Source organism: Polyodon spathula, chromosome 24 (assembly GCF_017654505.1).
Source record: "Polyodon spathula isolate WHYD16114869_AA chromosome 24, ASM1765450v1, whole genome shotgun sequence".
NCBI classification, from domain to species: domain Eukaryota; kingdom Metazoa; phylum Chordata; class Actinopteri; order Acipenseriformes; family Polyodontidae; genus Polyodon; species Polyodon spathula.
This window is the reverse complement of record NC_054557.1, coordinates 14,273,723-14,289,973: the sequence shown is the minus strand read 5'-3', so window position 1 is coordinate 14,289,973 and position 16,251 is coordinate 14,273,723. Positions and strand designations below refer to the sequence as shown.

Below are 16,251 nucleotides of genomic sequence, written 5' to 3'. Positions count from 1 at the left end.
GGTTAGGCGTTGGTCCTTGTATGGGGCCTGTCTTGTGCCCTCCAGTAACTAGGGTTGAAATGCAAACACAATTTCAAACAAAAAGAAATGAAATTTTATTTGTGTAACATGTTAAAATATTTGCATGACTTTTAAAACACCAAACTTACTCAGCATTTGACACTATACATAATATATTCTGCTTTGGCTTGATTTCAAAGGAAGGTTTTCTGGTCTTGTATGTAACCTCATTCCTGTAGAAACCTTGCTAAATGCTTCACTCTTTAGTTAGTGTTTTATTAATGTTATGCTTGGAGTTAAGAGGAAAGGTGGCTTGTACAGCAAAGGGATGCCTAATTTGCACTAATGTGGATTTAGAAATTACCTAATCAGTAAGTCCCTTCTCCCATCCCCAGGATAACTTTCCTTCAAAAAAATTTCAAATACATAACTGTAAAAAGCATTAGAAATGTAGCATTGGTAGACCAGTTCAAAGCACATGAGCTGCAGTGGTATGGAGAGTGGTCTGTTCGTGCCCTCATACCCCAGCATTGTGAGGGGGGGTGCCTGGCTGGTTCAGGCCAATAGTTGTACAGAGCCATCCTGCAAAATCTACCTCTTCAGCTTCTGCTCTCTTAATGAATGAATGGGCCTGTGAATAAAAGATGCAGCAATCAGCGCTTAACATTTATTTACTTGGGAAAACAAATTCCCTTTTGCAGTACTGAAAACCTGATTGCCATTCACAATCGCATGGCGTCAACAGGCTTGCATTATTTAGGTAGCGTGGATGTGGTATAGTTTTCTATGAAACTTACTGGTTACAAAAACAGGAGAGAAGTTAAAGATAAAAAATTGCCATTCAGATCGCTGCCTTTTAAAGAAACACAAATGTTTCTTTATAACCAAAGACATTACAAATAGTATAAGCATTTATCAAGATTACACTTACCACTAATTGTTTTAAGTCTGCGCGCTCTGCTGGATTCTTTATTAAGCTAAAATAAACAATGAATCGTTAGTTTAAAATGATGCCTTTAAAATCATGAACGATGCCAGAATACAGTGTCTTCAAAAGAGTAATTACTTTTCCAATATTATACTGTATTTTTTTCCGTATACATAAAATCTATGGTGTGTATGTGAATGTTCTACCTACCATTTGTTAACAAAATCTTGAAATTCTTCATTGAAGATACTTGGCAGCTTTGGAGGTGGCTAAAAAGAAAGAAACAATTTGCCTGTTTATCAGGAGAGTTTGCGTACAGGGCCTATATAAAAGTATTTCAGCTTCTGAATCAGCACGTTGATCTAAAGAAGCATTTTAGAATACATGAAGTTGAGACACTGCTGTATATATTACATTTCTGCAAAATACACGGTATGCAGCTGTATTCCATTTCTGGCGTATTGCTGTAACGTAGAAAACATTTCACTATCCCCTGGCCATTCCCATTATACACATGATTATAAACTGTCCTATCAGAGGCTTTTCCTGTTCCATTGTGCCCCCAGGGATGCTTTTTGTTTTAGATCACAAAAGTTGGGAACATGAACAGCTATCAGAAGCGACTGACCTCGTTAACAATGTAATCCAGCAATTCAAATATAGCCATTGGTGGTCTGCTATCTGGGCCATGAGCTGAAATGAAGAAAAAAATAATGAGATCGCCAACTACAGATTGTCATCAAGCTTGCTTATTTTGAGTATTTAAGATTCAGCAAAACCGTTTTATCAGAAAAAGAAAGTTGAACTTTATCCCAGATGGCCAGCAGGTGTCACTGTATTCTTTCTAGATGCTGACTAAAGTAGGTGATGTTGATATGATTCTGTATTAGTCCAAGCCATGTTTTCACAAAATATGAACTACTGGGCCCTGAGTCACAAAACTTTACCTAGCAAGTCCATTCAATTAAAGAATCAGAAGTCTGTTTCGATGGATTAAAAAACATATCATGTACAGAACTGTTAAAGAAACCCTCACTTATTTGAATCAATAAAAAAAAAAAACATAGCTAGTTAAAGTTCTGTGAATAGGGTTCATTATCTATTGCAGGAGTGGCCAACCCTGGTCCTGGATAGCCACAGTCCAGCAGGTTTTCTGGGTATCTTTAATCATCAATGGCTAAATACCTGGAAACGGTGTAGTGTTGACCAATTAAGAAAATAACTGGTTTAAATTAAGTAACTGGAATGAAAACCAGAAGACCCAGCCGCTCTCCAGAACCTGGGTTGTCCATCCCTGCTCTATTGTAAGTCACAGCTATCTGACTCACAGCTCGCTGCGCGGCCTGGCGGTTTGGGGGAAGTCTCGTTGGTAGACTGGTCGCCCTCTACTGGGCAGCCAAAGATCTGCTCCATCTCGCTGCTGTCAGGAGGGGGGATGGGGTAGCGTCCGATTGCCATTTCCACTAGAGACAAACCCATGCTCCAGACATCAGACTGCACAGAGTAGTGTGTGCCCTGCAGACGCTCAGGCTGAAACACAGGAGGGGTGCAATTAATACATAGAAAAGGCAGCCTAGCTCAGAGAAAGTCCAGCCACTCGACTCACAGACATGTAGGACCGGGTGCCCACGAAGGAGTTGGCCATGGAGTCGATGAGCTGGCCGCTCACCCCGAAGTCGCACAGCTTGATCTCCCCGCGCGAGTTCACCAGGATGTTGGAGGGCTTCACGTCTGGAATGACAAGGGGATTACTGCAGGAATGCAGTGCATTGCTTGCAGTCTGCAGCGTGTCCCTGGGACCCGGACGCAGCCTTCAGTTGGTCAGGTATCAGTTCCGATATTTCATTTCCTCCAGTTGTTCCTCAATGCCCTAATGCTGGAGGTCAGCCAATGAGTGGTCTTAACAGGCAACACATTGACGTGACTCTCCACACACACACAAACAAACACTAATGTACTGACTGGAGCAGACAGCGTGACTGTTTCAGTTCTTCAATCCCTGCACTGTGATAAGTGAACTACACTAACATGAAACAATACAGTGTAGTATTCAAGAGCATGTTTATGTTCCCATAGTTACAAAGATATTATGCATACTAGAATACTGTTTGCCAGTTCAATAGAATCCTACAGCGCTCTTATCATTGGGTTGGTCACTGACCACTGCACATTTGGTAGCAACAAGTACAATTCAGCCTGGAATATGCAGGACAGTGCTCTGCCATATTGTTCACAGGCAGAAAGCACGCTTGTTGACAGTGCAGCGGTCACTGTTGGTTACTAGACGACCGGTAGCAATGCCTGTGCTTGATGGCTTTTCCAGGGTTTGTAGCGAGAGTTCTCATCTACTGTGTTTGAATTGTGAAGAGTTTTCCTCCTGATTGAATGCCTGCATGGAGTCATTACTAATGCACAAAGGCTCAGTGCACAGATGAATGCTAGTCCCAGGGAGTCATGGCAGCAGTAGTGTATTAGAGGGAGGTGCTGTGCTGTGGATCTGCTCATGTATTAAGTGTTTACAATTAGGAAATGTAGAACAAGCCGGGTGAAAACAACAGTTGTGGATGCATTAGATTACCTATAAGCAAGCCATGCAAAATGACAACTTTAATTTAACCTAGTGTGGTACCACAATAAAACAGAAATAGAAATGAGGTTTCAGAGCTGCACAGGTTTGTGAGGCATGCACAGAGAATGGAAGGCTGTGCTTACTTCAGAACTGCACAGGTTTGAGGCGTGCACAGAGAATGGAAGGCTGTGCTTATTTCAGAAATGCACAGGTTTGTGAGGCGTGCACAGCAGAAGTGCAAGGCAGGTAAGATTAACTGAATTATTTCATTTGCAGTAATAAAAGGAAGGTGAAACGGGTTCGATCTCACTATCTCTGGAATATTGCTTCACTGCTCAAACATCGACCGCTCATCTGTATTTCTTTCCAGGTTTTCTGTGTGAAATAAACCTAGCCTATTCCTTTTACCTTTTAAAAATTGAACTGCATTGCATTTCATTAAACAAGGTGAAAATGTCTACAATGGGGGCTGCAGCAAGGTGGCAGTGCTGCCACACCGTACTCTCACAAAGTGTCCTTTTCAAGCAGGGCTTGTTAAACTGACTGCAGGATTCCACACGTGAAAGAAGATACAGGAAATCGGAAGAGAGCAGTAGAGAGGAAGGAACAGAATAAAGCGCTCCCATAAATAAACCCCAAGGCCGTGATAAAGACTGGCTGTAGCTCTCCCAGCCGAGCGGATAGGAGGACATGCCCAGCTGTGTGTCTCATGTGAACCTGATGATGGGAGGCAGTGCCAGCACTGAAATTAAAAACAGATGAACATATTAGCCCACTGTGCTACTCGCCTGGCTGATCATGGGATATGCAAAGAAGGGTTATTATTAATAAAATAACATTTGATATTCATGAGAAACTAGACTTCAAGACAGCTGTTAAACAAGCCAGGAGCAGTCTAGACCAGCACCATGGCCCATTCATAAAAAACATCCACTATAAAACTCACGAGTAAAGCTTTGTGAACAGGGCACTTTCTGCCCGCACTGCTAGTACTGATTTTTGATATTTGTATTTGGACAGTACAGTACTGTAGTAGTGTTTGTATCTGGGTCTGTCACCTGTGTAACACAATTGCTTTGCACCTTCAAGACTCCCATGAGTGTACAGCACTGTGCTTGCTGGTGTTTAGCGTACAGGACTGGGATCTGGGGGGGTGCTGGGTTTCAACTAGTGGCCAAGTTTAACTTATTGCGCTTGCGTCCTTCAGATATTTCATTTACATCTTTCTCCCAGTGTCCTGCCAGCAAGGAAGATTGCCTCTCCAAGCCAGCCAGGTGCTAAATCAGCACTCTGCATTTCTCAGGCGGTACAGCGATGCTGTCTGTGTACTCATCTGCATTAACCTTTAACAGTGATCCACTCTTACACTGCTTCCAGCACTGCAAGAGGTTTCGATACTCCCGAGTGAGCTAACCAGCTTCCCCACTAGGTTTTAGAACTCAGAACAAGCGATGATGTCAATCAACCTTTTTATATAAAAGTGACTTTTGTATTTAAAGGTTTAAGCAGCCTACCCAAGGGCAAAATAAACTGATCTGAGAATAGTTGCTGATAGGGAAGTCAACTCAGCAATAGAATCTGATTGATTTCAGTTGTGGTGTCTATTTTGTATGAAACTGATGAAATTGTAGCAAATCCACTGATAATCCAGAGCTCTGTGAATCAATCTACTGATGATATAGAAGATGAACAGGCTCTGTTATATTACTGTGTGGTTATGGTTTATCTAGTTTGCTTCAAACATTAACTGAAGAACAAAAATACAATATTCTGGTAACAGAACGCCACACAACACAATACTCCAATATTTATTCCCAGGACCTGAAAAGGAAAACTACTTCATTGTTACTACATGTTCTTCCATTGAGTGTCTGTATAGAGCAATAAGAACGGATACGATGGTGCAATGTTTGACTAAATAACAATCTTGTGGCACGCATCTGGTGGCGAGGGCTGCCAGCTGGGGTGTTACTGCACCCCAGAGGAACAGAAGAGGGTTAAAAATATGCCTTAAATGCAGAATGCTGAATTATGGAAGGGAACTGGAATGCACATGCTGTGATAAGCAAGGCTGAGTCATTTAATCAAAGAGAAGTGAAATGGGAAGCTGTCCATCAGTCACTGTGTGATTTATACTGGCCAGCACTGTGATTAACCATGCTAAAGTGCTTCTCTTCATTGCTTTACTGCGCATCTCCATCACCCTCACCAGCGAGGACATTGTGGGGGCAGTGCATCCAGGACATTTAACCAATACATGATTCTGAAATAACCTGCAATACAATAATGGGTTCCCGAACCCTCTTCTATGATCCACCCAAATATCAGACAAAATATTCTGAAAACAAACAACTTCATTCAGTAGAATCTCAGTTACGAACACCAAACATACAAACTGATCGCTCAACCGAACACCCAATTTCAGCTAGAAGTATGCAATCACTCAACCATGCCACAGTGCAAACAGAATCGAGTTTAAAAAAAACAAACGTGCCACACTTTCAACTGGAAAGAAAAACGTGAAAGTATCTTTAAAAACTTGACAGCGGTATCATCCTTAGCTATGGGAATAGGAGATCTGGAAATGGTCAGCGATATTAAAAGGGCCACAGCAATATGAGCATTGCACGACTGTGCTGTAACCTTGTATTACCAGCCACATTGAGGGTGTGCACATTTATTAAAACCACTGAAAGCTCATTTTCAGTTATAGAACTTTCACTTACATACAGCCTCCATTCCCAAGGCGCTCTGAACTCTGAGGATATACTGTATTGGATCAACAGAAGCCAGAACCACTCAACATCACTGAAACATAAAAAGACAAGGGCAGGGTGATCCAGTACAGAACACTGCCAGTATGGAGCGGCCAGCCCCACGTTGTACCTCACCTCTGTGCATTATCTTGTGCTTCTCCCTCAAGTACGCCAGTCCTTTTATTACCTGAGTGGCAGAAGACAAGACAGCAAATCAACAAGCAACATCCTCAAAACGGATTGACTAACAAGCTTAAGTGTGCAGATTCCTTGCAGCAAGGTTAAACACACCAGGTCCTACATACCAGTTTCAGAGAAGAAAAGCGTCAGGTACTCACTGCTATGCTGACGTTTCCCAAAATCCGCTCCGGGATTCTCCCTGCTTTTTTTAACACCTGATCCAAGGAACCTCCATCCTGAGAAACGGAATAAAACCATGAAAGCGCTTTTTTATTCTCTCACCTGTTCATTTACAAAAGCAGAGCTCATCTTGGCGGAGCTGTAACCCCGTTGAATTCTTGCTACATTCAGCAGCCAGTTATTTAGAGCACGGCTCTGTAGTACTTTTGGCTTACATAACAATACAAGCCCTTGCTCAATATTCATCATCACTTCCAATGACCTCGACACATCAGAGGGGGTCTGATTTGTGCCTACCTCCAGTGCAGTTATTAACTCAGCCTTGCTCGCTGAACTGGACCGTTTATATAACAGCAAGGAAACATAAGCAGCACAGGAGCCACTGATGGGCTGCAATGCTCTTGTTGTGAGGGCCTGCTTATGCATAGCTCTGTGAAAACATCAGACAGGGCAGCTCTTCACAGTGCACCACGCTATCTTTCTCTCCTCTCCACTCCACAGCCTGCCACTCCAAACCTGTTCAAAATAATGGACTCAGCCCTGATTGCTTTGAGTCCCCTCTGGGACGGATGGTAATTTGACAGCCCCCGTCAATGCCAAAGCAATGCTAAATCTGCAGGAAAAAAAAACACAAACTACCATTCTGACTTAAGATACCGTGCATATATTAAATATTCAGTCTGCAATGGGCAAGAGTTCTGCAGTGCATTTCATGACGTCACCGGGTTTCTCGTTCTGCCATTATCATAGTTTGCTTAGTTGCTTTGAAAGCATTGCTAATCTGTCTGCATTGCTAAAATGAAGAGTATCACCGACTCTTAGCAGAATGCCAAAAGTGATAAATGTGTCAGGCAAATGATCAACAAAAAGCAAGTCACTAAATCTGATCGATAAATAACATTTTAAGGCTGGCAAGCTTGCCAAATCTCAGAAGAGTATGGTAAAACACTGTAAAACAAAGTATGACAAGTACTGTATATAGTACAAGCATGGGCAAAGCAAGGCAAAGTGCAAAGTTCCAGTGTAAATATACCACAGTTGAGTTGTACGCCTAGTGAGAAAGGAACAAGGTCCTACCATGTGCTCCATGCAGATACTGATCTCTCCGTCGCTGTAGAATGCCCCGTAGAAGCCCACGATGTAGGGGGAGTTGCACTCGTGCAGGACCTGCAACTCCCGGATGATCTGGTTCCGGATGGCCGGCTTGATCTCCAGGTGAATCAACTGCAATGAGACACAAAGGTGCCGTCAATACACAGGTTTACAGAAACCCCCTGCGATATGCAGCACATAAACAGATGGATTTGTTTTGCATCCCCGACGTGTATTCTGTAATACTGTGAGATATACCAAGAGTTTAAAACTCACCTGAACTTATACACTGTGGCTAATTAAGCTCATAGTAATGGGTGAAACTGCTATGCAATAGTCACTTCCATCCCTGTACCACAGACAGCATATCTAGACACCCCTCTGCTGGCAGGTACACAAATTACTGAGTCAGAAAGGCACGACATATTAGGGCCATCTGCACATTGAACACCTTGCAGAATCTGTGTTACTCCAACTTAGTGCCATGCTGCCCACAGGGGTACTACCAGTCCATGTGAAACATCACAGCAAGGGCAGGAGACGGTAACCCTCACCACATCATAGAAACGTATGAATGAGTCACGCTGTATCAACTGCAGAGTGCAACAGTAAGTGCAGATATTCCTCTTCTTTCTCTCATCAGGTTTCCAGACTTCAGTAATCAGAAATCAGTCCCCAATGACCACAACGTTAGGAAGGTTTGACAAGTGCAGCAGCAGGATAACATCAAGCACAGCCGCACCCAGTTGTTTAATTTGCTTTTCTTGCTTTTTAATCCTCAATTTCCTACAATACAAAGAGTTAGTCAAAGGATGATTCACCCTTGAATGAAATGAGATTTTTTCTGTTCCGATTGTCATTGTTCAATAGCTGGTCCCACACAAGCGGCATGGAGATATCAAGATGAAACGCAGGCACAAAGAGCAGCGTGGGGGCAAGCGGAAGGAGCTTTTCTGTAAAGAGAATAATGCCAGCGACAAAGAGGCAGTGAATGTGAAAGGAAAGGAAGAGGCAGAGAAATACTGACTGCAGGATTCAGTCTTTTAGTGTCTAGTGCAGGGCTTCCCAAACTCTGTCATGGAGACCCCCTGTCTGCTGATTTTCATGCCAACTGAGCTCTCAATTACTTAACTATACCCTTAATTAAACTGATAATTTGCTTAAATTAGACCTTTTTACTTGTGTTCAGCTCTTAAACAAAAGAACTGTAAATGTCTTCACTATATAGGGTGTACAGAACCTGCAGGGAACGGGCAGTGGAAGTGTAGCCCTGGGGCTCTGTACCTTCCTGGCCATGATGAGTCCGGAGGGCCTGTGTGACACCTTGAACACCACGCCCCCGTTGCCGGCGCCCAGCTCGCAGATCTTCTCGAAGTCGTCGTCCTTCAGCTCCCCCACCTTCTGTTTCTGCGTGAGGAAAGCCTCGAGGCGCTTCCGCTGCTGCTCGTCCAGCTCCAGCTCCTCCAGCTTCTTCTGCAGGGCCTCCAGGTTCGTCCTGAGAGAGGGAGGAGGGGGGCAGGGGGGAGAGATTAGTACAGAATGCAGCATGTGCAGGGTGTCTCCGAGTGTTATAACATAGAGAAAACTGAGGGAAGAAAGAGGCTGAAGAAACATTCCTCCTGAATGTACAGAGAAGTGCAACGGGTTCACAGCAACCCAACAGCCTCCTATACTTCATACTAGCAAACCCTCTGGTATACAAATAGCACTGAACGGGCCAGTCAAAACCTGGAATCAATTCAAATCATACCACCGCTACAGCCATCTACAGTATAGTGCCACTGAATTATTACACTGTCCAAAAGTATTCAGCTTCCAGTTCAGATCACTCTAGCCAACGATGTCTTGTGCAACAAAGCTGTCCTTGCAATTAAGCAGCCAAATAGGACTTTTCCACGACTCCCATGTTTTCAGCCTTATAATTAAAGCCATCAGTTAGATCTCAAGAGAAACTGCTGTGTAAGCACGAGGGTTCCCAGTCACTGCTGTGTGAGCACGAGGGTTCCCAGCCACTGCTGTGTGAGCACGAGGGTTCCCAGCCACTGCTGTGTGAGCACGAGGGTTCCCAGCCACTGCTGTGTGAGCACCAGGGTTCCCAGTCACTGCTGTGTGAGCACCAGGGTTCCCAGTCACTGCTGTGTGAGCACCAGGGTTCCCAGTCACTGCTGTGTGAGCACGAGGGTTCCCAGTCACTGCTGTGTGAGCACGAGGGTTCCCAGTCACTGCTGTGTGAGCACGAGGGTTCCCAGTCACTGCTGTGTGAGCACCAGGGTTCCCAGTCACTGCTGTGTGAGCACCAGGGTTCCCAGTCACTGCTGTGTGAGCACGAGGGTTCCCAGTCACTGCTGTGTGAGCACCAGGGTTCCCAGTCACTGCTGTGTGAGCACCAGGGTTCCCAGTCAGATCAGTAAACAGTACAATTCAAACAACCAGTCTCCGGATTACCATCAGTGGCAATGTATTGGCAGCACATAGGCATAGTTAATGAACCACATACTGTCACCTTCAATTCTGAAGCCCCTGTCATTGGCAGTGACACTTATTGGCCTGGTTCAAGGACTGTGTTGCTTTTTCAAAGCTGTTTTCTTTTCTTTTTTTCCCCCTCCTCTTCAAAGAAGCGGTGCGTTCACAGTGAGTGGGAGGCACTCGAGACGCACGTTGACTCACTTCCCCTCTCTGTGTGAACACTAGCCCCATGTACGCTCGCTGGCTGTGACTCAGAGATTCTGAATCACCCTCTTAATTCCACATGACTTCCGTCTCCCGGCTTGCTGGTATGGAAATGCAGATCCACACACACACAGGCCGGGAGTGTTTCAGTCCAATCGCTCTGCTCTGGAATGCTATTGGAATGCTGGAGCAGCAGAACAGCCAGCTGCAACCTTCCTTCCTGTCAGCCGCTGTGTATTAATACAGTTCTCTACTTCGGATATGTTATCAGATACTATACTCCCTTTGACCCCTTCAGAAATTACACTTTCCTTAAATATTCTGTGAGCTTTTCGTTAGCCATTCATTGAGCTGTTTTCTATTAAAATCTCTAAATCCAACAATTAAAAAACAGTATTCCACATATCCTTGGGGGTATAACTGTATCTATTAATCCCTGAAGCGATTTTCCTGGCTTGTTAACTGAACCCAGGAGGCCTACAGTATTGTGTATCCAGTGCTCAGAGTATTAACATTCAGCACCAACATACAACACCGAAAGTGTATGGTATTACAGGAATATGTGCCACAGTGCTGGATGTGCAGGCTAATTACAGAAATATCTCCTCAGCAGGGCAAAGCACAGGCATTAATTCTGTTAAATCACAGCCATGTATGGTAAGGCATTATATATATATATCTATATATAAAATAAATAAAAAAAAACAAGGCTAGGGATTGCAAAGGAAAGGAAGCAAGAATGGAAACTGCAAAACGAACGAACATATTTACCTTGGCAAACCTAAAGGGGATATAGGCTGCCGTATCACACTGTAGCATGCAAAGCACTACAGGATTAACATTACTGTTGGATCTTATCATACACGTTTTTTAAAACATTCATGTTACGACAGGGGCTCTGTGTATAACCTAAATGTCAAGATAAGGAGTTCTGATTTCACTCGCTCTCTCCCTCGTCCCTTGCTCCCTCACTCTCTTGTTCTCTCTGTCCCAGGTAATGCAGAGCTGGATCAGATTAGGATTCCTCCAGCCTCAGTGCGGTCACTGCCAGTCTGTCTGTCTGTGTGTGAGTGAGATCAGAGTTCTTTCCACACCGCAGCCCGGGGCTTTGGCCCTGCTCCAGACCCACTGCTGTGGAAACCTCTCAATCCACAAGACAATTTCAATCTGCTCCAACACAACTGAAGACATGCCAGGCAGGTGGAACAGATCACTGCTCTGCTATGTAACCTGGGGCTCTCCACCCTGTCCTCCACAGTGACACCTAGTGAAGCTATCCGGAACAACAGGCAGAGGTGTTCACACGTAATTCAAGACCATGCCTCCAAGGGCACTTTGCAAGGATATAAAGACGGGTGCTGCCAGAATGTAACAATATCCATTTGATAATCTAGGATACAGATAGCAAGTGCAGCAGGAGAAATAACTACGGTAAACAGTGGAATTCTACTACAACAGCTAATGGACTTTAAAACCTTACGAACTTCCCCAAGGCATAAGCAGACTAACTGGAGTTACTGGACACTGGACACCAAAATCTTTTGCAGTTTGAAAATATTTAATGTACTGTGCGTTTCTACCATTAGTAGTATCGGAAGTTTTGCACTGCAGCAAAATCCAGTCAGTTAACTGCTTTTTTATTTAAAGTGGCATTAATAACACATGTTGCTGTGCTGTCGTTAGTGTTATTACGATTGTATAACTGTGCAATTACAAAATGCAGTCATTTCAGTGTACCTATAGGTAACAGTGTAAATACTGGCAGTGGCGAAGAGGTGACACGTTTGAGATTCCCAGATATTCAGGGTTACATGATCACAGCTTGTCTAACACAGGGGAGCCCCAGCGAGCAGCAGCAGGGTTAACTGCAGGAGTGCTGAACACTGCAGGTTTCAATTCCGGACAAGCAAACAGACTGCGGATCAGAGCTGCCACTTCCACCTCCACGAATATCACTTTCTAGAAGTGACAGGAAGTCAGGCAGGAAAGGAAGCTATTAAAGAGGCATGGGGAACTTAATGGACTTTGTTGGCAGGACAGTCTTCGTGACAGAGGGCTTGACTGGAGACCCTGCCGGCACTACAGCACAGTGTAAGCAGGCCAGCCAGCTCTCCTGCAGCTGTGTGTTTGTGTTAAGAACCCAGTAACCTTTATTACTGCACACAGACATCCATGTTATCCAGCCAGGAGTCGATCTAATAAACTAGTGTGAAAAGCCAAGGCTTTTAATCCTGACATTACTACTACTGATAGATTCATTAATCCGAGTGGGAATCTCATCTGTTTGGTGACGTTAAGGAAGCTTGCTGTCTTGGGTCCCTGCCTGACCACAATATCAATAAGAACAGCCAGTCAGCCACAGCTTAGTCCTGCAATTGCCCTGCTAAATGTTTGTAATACTATAGAAAATGCACATTTAAGAAAAAAAATCGCACCCTGTTGAAAAGCCATGGGAAGGAAGATCACTTGTTAAAAGTGTACAAAATGATGATGGCCACATCAAGACACATCCAGCAGGAGGGTAGGGATCCTGCTCTCTAAGATTGAAAAGGCAGGAGGCTGGGAGAGCCTCACATATCAACATTCTTTTCTAGCGGAATGCACCTCCTGGAAATTCCAGGCTCTTTCTCAACAGCAGCACTCAAGTACCTACATGCTGGTTTACTGATTCCCTCAACAGACCCTGAATACATTCACCACTGGCAGCAGATTAAGCAGTGCAGTGTAGAGTACACAGCACAACAAATACACCATAGCTGTAACAAAGCTACAACTGTAACCTTCACCATGCAGTTCACAGGTCTCCGAAATCTGACATTTTCTGTAACTGTTAAGCTTACACGTGTAACTCCCCAATGCTGTATAAATGATTTCTGTAATGAACAGAAGCGTCATACCAGTATCCAGGACTAATAATAAACCAATTCAAAATCTAAAAAGTCATGTCATATCAGATCACTGGACCCTTTCATGTGGGCGGAACTCCCAGGTGCAGAATTCCAAGTTTCAAAGTTGGAGGAAGAACTCCTTAGTGCTGCCCTGAGAGTACAGACAAGATCCGAGACCAACCCGTCATCAGGATTGGGGTTATCAGGGTCTTTATTGTGTGCAGCAGTGCTTTGCAACATGGGAGTTAAGAGCAATGAAGCTTAATCAATCAGGCACTTAACTACAATGCTCTTGCATCACCTGCATATCATTATGCATGATGACTATTTTAGTTGCTAAAAGCTTTAAGCTACTGTACTGTGTAATTTGTGGCATTTCCATCATAGTCACCAGTCTTAAATGAACAATGGAGAGTTTAGACTGGCTCAGGTTGGGACTGAAAGAAACTGTAACACAGTTCACTTTCCGTGGTCATAGAGAAATACACAAGGGGCTTTCTTTACTTTGATTACTAAGAGCGCGTGAACAATTCATTCAGTCACATATCTGATAATTCATATACAATATGTCACTTTAACAATACTGCACTGGAAAACACTCAACAAAACAGGAGGCTTTGCATTGAAATGAGGAATTCCAGAAAGAGCCTGTGCTGTACATGGAAGAACCTGCAGCAGCACTGTAACAAGAAAGTGACTCCCAACGAATCAGCAGAGAGGGAACAAAAAGCGTGCTGCAATACAGATACTGTATTAAGGGCTTGCAATGGTCAGTGTTTTTTTTTTTTTTTTTTTTTTGTAATTGTTTTTATTTCAACCGCTCAAGTGAAAATCACACAGTTTTTGAAGGATACTTTCTCAGGGCCTCTGATTTACAGAGATGTTCAGCTGTTATACAGGGTCTACAGTCTTGTGCAAACGCTTCAATTATTTCCCGTTCCTGCTGCCATCACTGACCCAGCGCTCAGAGACTGTGAACTGGCTGCACCGCCAGTGTCCCAGTGATAACAGAAAGCATTGGGATTACTGCTTGTAGTGTACAGAGCCCAGGCTTTACTCAAGCGGCTGTGATCAGCGGGAGGTATTGATACACAACAAATACTGCTGGTTTATTCTTCAACAGCCACCAGCGCCAAGGGTATCCAGAACCAGAGACCATTAACACTGCACTGGCTCACCCTACCGTCGCAGCTCAGATTAACAGACCATTAACACTGCACTGGCTCACCCCACCGTCGCAGCTCAGATTAACAGACCATTAACACTGCACTGGCTCACCCCACTGTCGCAGCTCAGATTAACTGAGACCATTAACACTGCACTGGCTCACCCCACTGTCGCAGCTCAGATTAACTGAGACCATTAACACTGCACTGGCTCACCCCACTGTCGCAGCTCAGATTAACTGAGACCATTAACACTGCACTGGCTCACCCCACCGTCGCAGCTCAGATTAACTGCACTGGCTCACCCCACTGTCGCAGCTCAGATTAACTGAGACCATTAACACTGCAGTGGCTCACCCCACTGTCGCAGCTCAGATTAACTGAGACCATTAACACTGCACTGGCTCACCCCAGCGTCGCAACTCAGATTAACTGAGACCATTAACACTGCACTGGCTCACCCCACCGTCGCAACTCAGATTAACTGAGACCATTAACACTGCACTGGCTCACCCCAACATCGCGGCTCAGATTAACTCCTCCTGTGAGTGCAGAAGCAGCAAAGGGACTGGCACAGGATTATTGGGATAAAACCACAGCAGACACATTATACTGCCTTTCCAGGGCAGCTGGGTCAAAGTTTCAAATTTTTTTTTTTTTTTTTTTTTTTTTACCCTGGTTAAAGAAATATGATTTGATTCTATTAAAGTTTTAACTAATGTTTCTGCAGGATTCTGTAGAATGGAACATGTCTACAGGTCTCTACAATGTACAGAATCAGAGAAGCTGCTGCAGTTTTAATCAGCGGCGGGGTGCCTGAAAAACAGCACACTTCTACCTTGTTTCCTTTTATGATAAACCATGAGGTGCAGCATACATTCGACTACATGTTCTGCTTTTCTTTCTGTCACAACTAAAGCCATTAAAACATACTTTAAACATATATATATATATATATATATATATATATATATATATATATATATATATATATATATATATATATATAAAATTCCAGACGATGGTCTGGCCACTCCGGTGAGTTTGAGAACGCTGTATGCTACATAAGAGGCCTCTCTCCGGAGAGCGATGTATGTTCAGTCGTAGATTATAACAAGCCATATGTTCGGTACACAAAGTGGTTCACCATAAAAAAAAAAAAAAAAAAAAAAAATAATAATAATAATAATAATAATAATAATAATAATACACAGCAGTGCGTGGCAACACACTACAGACAGTCAGGCAACACAACTGCAGGTAAGAGAATTATAAGCACAGCGTCCCGTACTCACTCTCCAGCACTGGTCCCATTCACTGTGTTGCTGTCGGGTGTTGGGTGTAAAAGGATCGGCTCAGGCTTCTTTTTGGGCATTTTGATCAGCTAGAAAATCAGATACACCGTATAAATCTCCTTTCCGTGAGCACAGCACACACTGCAGCCCAAATCAATCCAAACAATGCAACAACTGGACTGGCAGTTCAGCGGACAATGCCAAACGCAAACACAGCAACTGTGCAGCCTCTGAACGTCATGTATATTCCTGAGAGCTGAACTGTGATCGGGAAAAACGCAAGTGCTGAGACGAGAGCCCCGCTTGGTACACTGCTACAGTAGCAATTAGTCTATGGGTGGGATGGAATTGTTTGGTTTTAGCAACATTTTTCCCCATGTATCAGCCAATGGGAGAAGGCAATCCTCTGTTTGAAAGGAAATTACGTCACGAAAATAGCTACATCTGTTTCGCGGAGGATTACAGCTGTGCCAAATGTCTCCCTCCTGTGGCTAATTTTGGAATCACCGATAAACTACAGGAATTTC

At 43.9% G+C, this 16,251-nt stretch overlaps 1 protein-coding gene across 1 annotated transcript; it reads right to left on the bottom strand.

Moving 5' to 3' along the window:
- Positions 1-82: 82 nt before the first annotated feature.
- map2k1 (mitogen-activated protein kinase kinase 1) lies at positions 83-16,062 on the bottom strand. Its single transcript, XM_041226264.1, has 11 exons — positions 15,725-16,062; positions 8,990-9,200; positions 7,691-7,837; positions 6,592-6,669; positions 6,389-6,440; positions 2,535-2,659; positions 2,257-2,458; positions 1,557-1,621; positions 1,139-1,197; positions 932-977; positions 83-631 (listed from the first exon to the last, which is right to left on the bottom strand). Exons 1-11 carry the CDS (start codon positions 15,802-15,804, stop codon positions 518-520), a joined length of 1,179 nt encoding a protein of 392 aa, XP_041082198.1. The 5' UTR covers positions 15,805-16,062; the 3' UTR covers positions 83-517.
- Between the last annotated feature and the right edge of the window lie 189 nt (positions 16,063-16,251).

Excerpts from the sequence above, each read along its gene's own strand:
- map2k1 (XM_041226264.1), bottom strand. The coding sequence starts at position 15,804 with ATGCCCAAAAAGAAGCCTGAGCCGATCCTTTTACACCCAACACCCGAC. Across the intron at positions 7,838-8,989 it reads GACTCATCATGGCCAGGAAG|TTGATTCACCTGGAGATCAA; the intron begins GTACAGAGCCCC and ends GTCTCATTGCAG. Across the intron at positions 2,459-2,534 it reads GCACCCGGTCCTACATGTCT|CCTGAGCGTCTGCAGGGCAC; the intron begins GTGAGTCGAGTG and ends CCTGTGTTTCAG.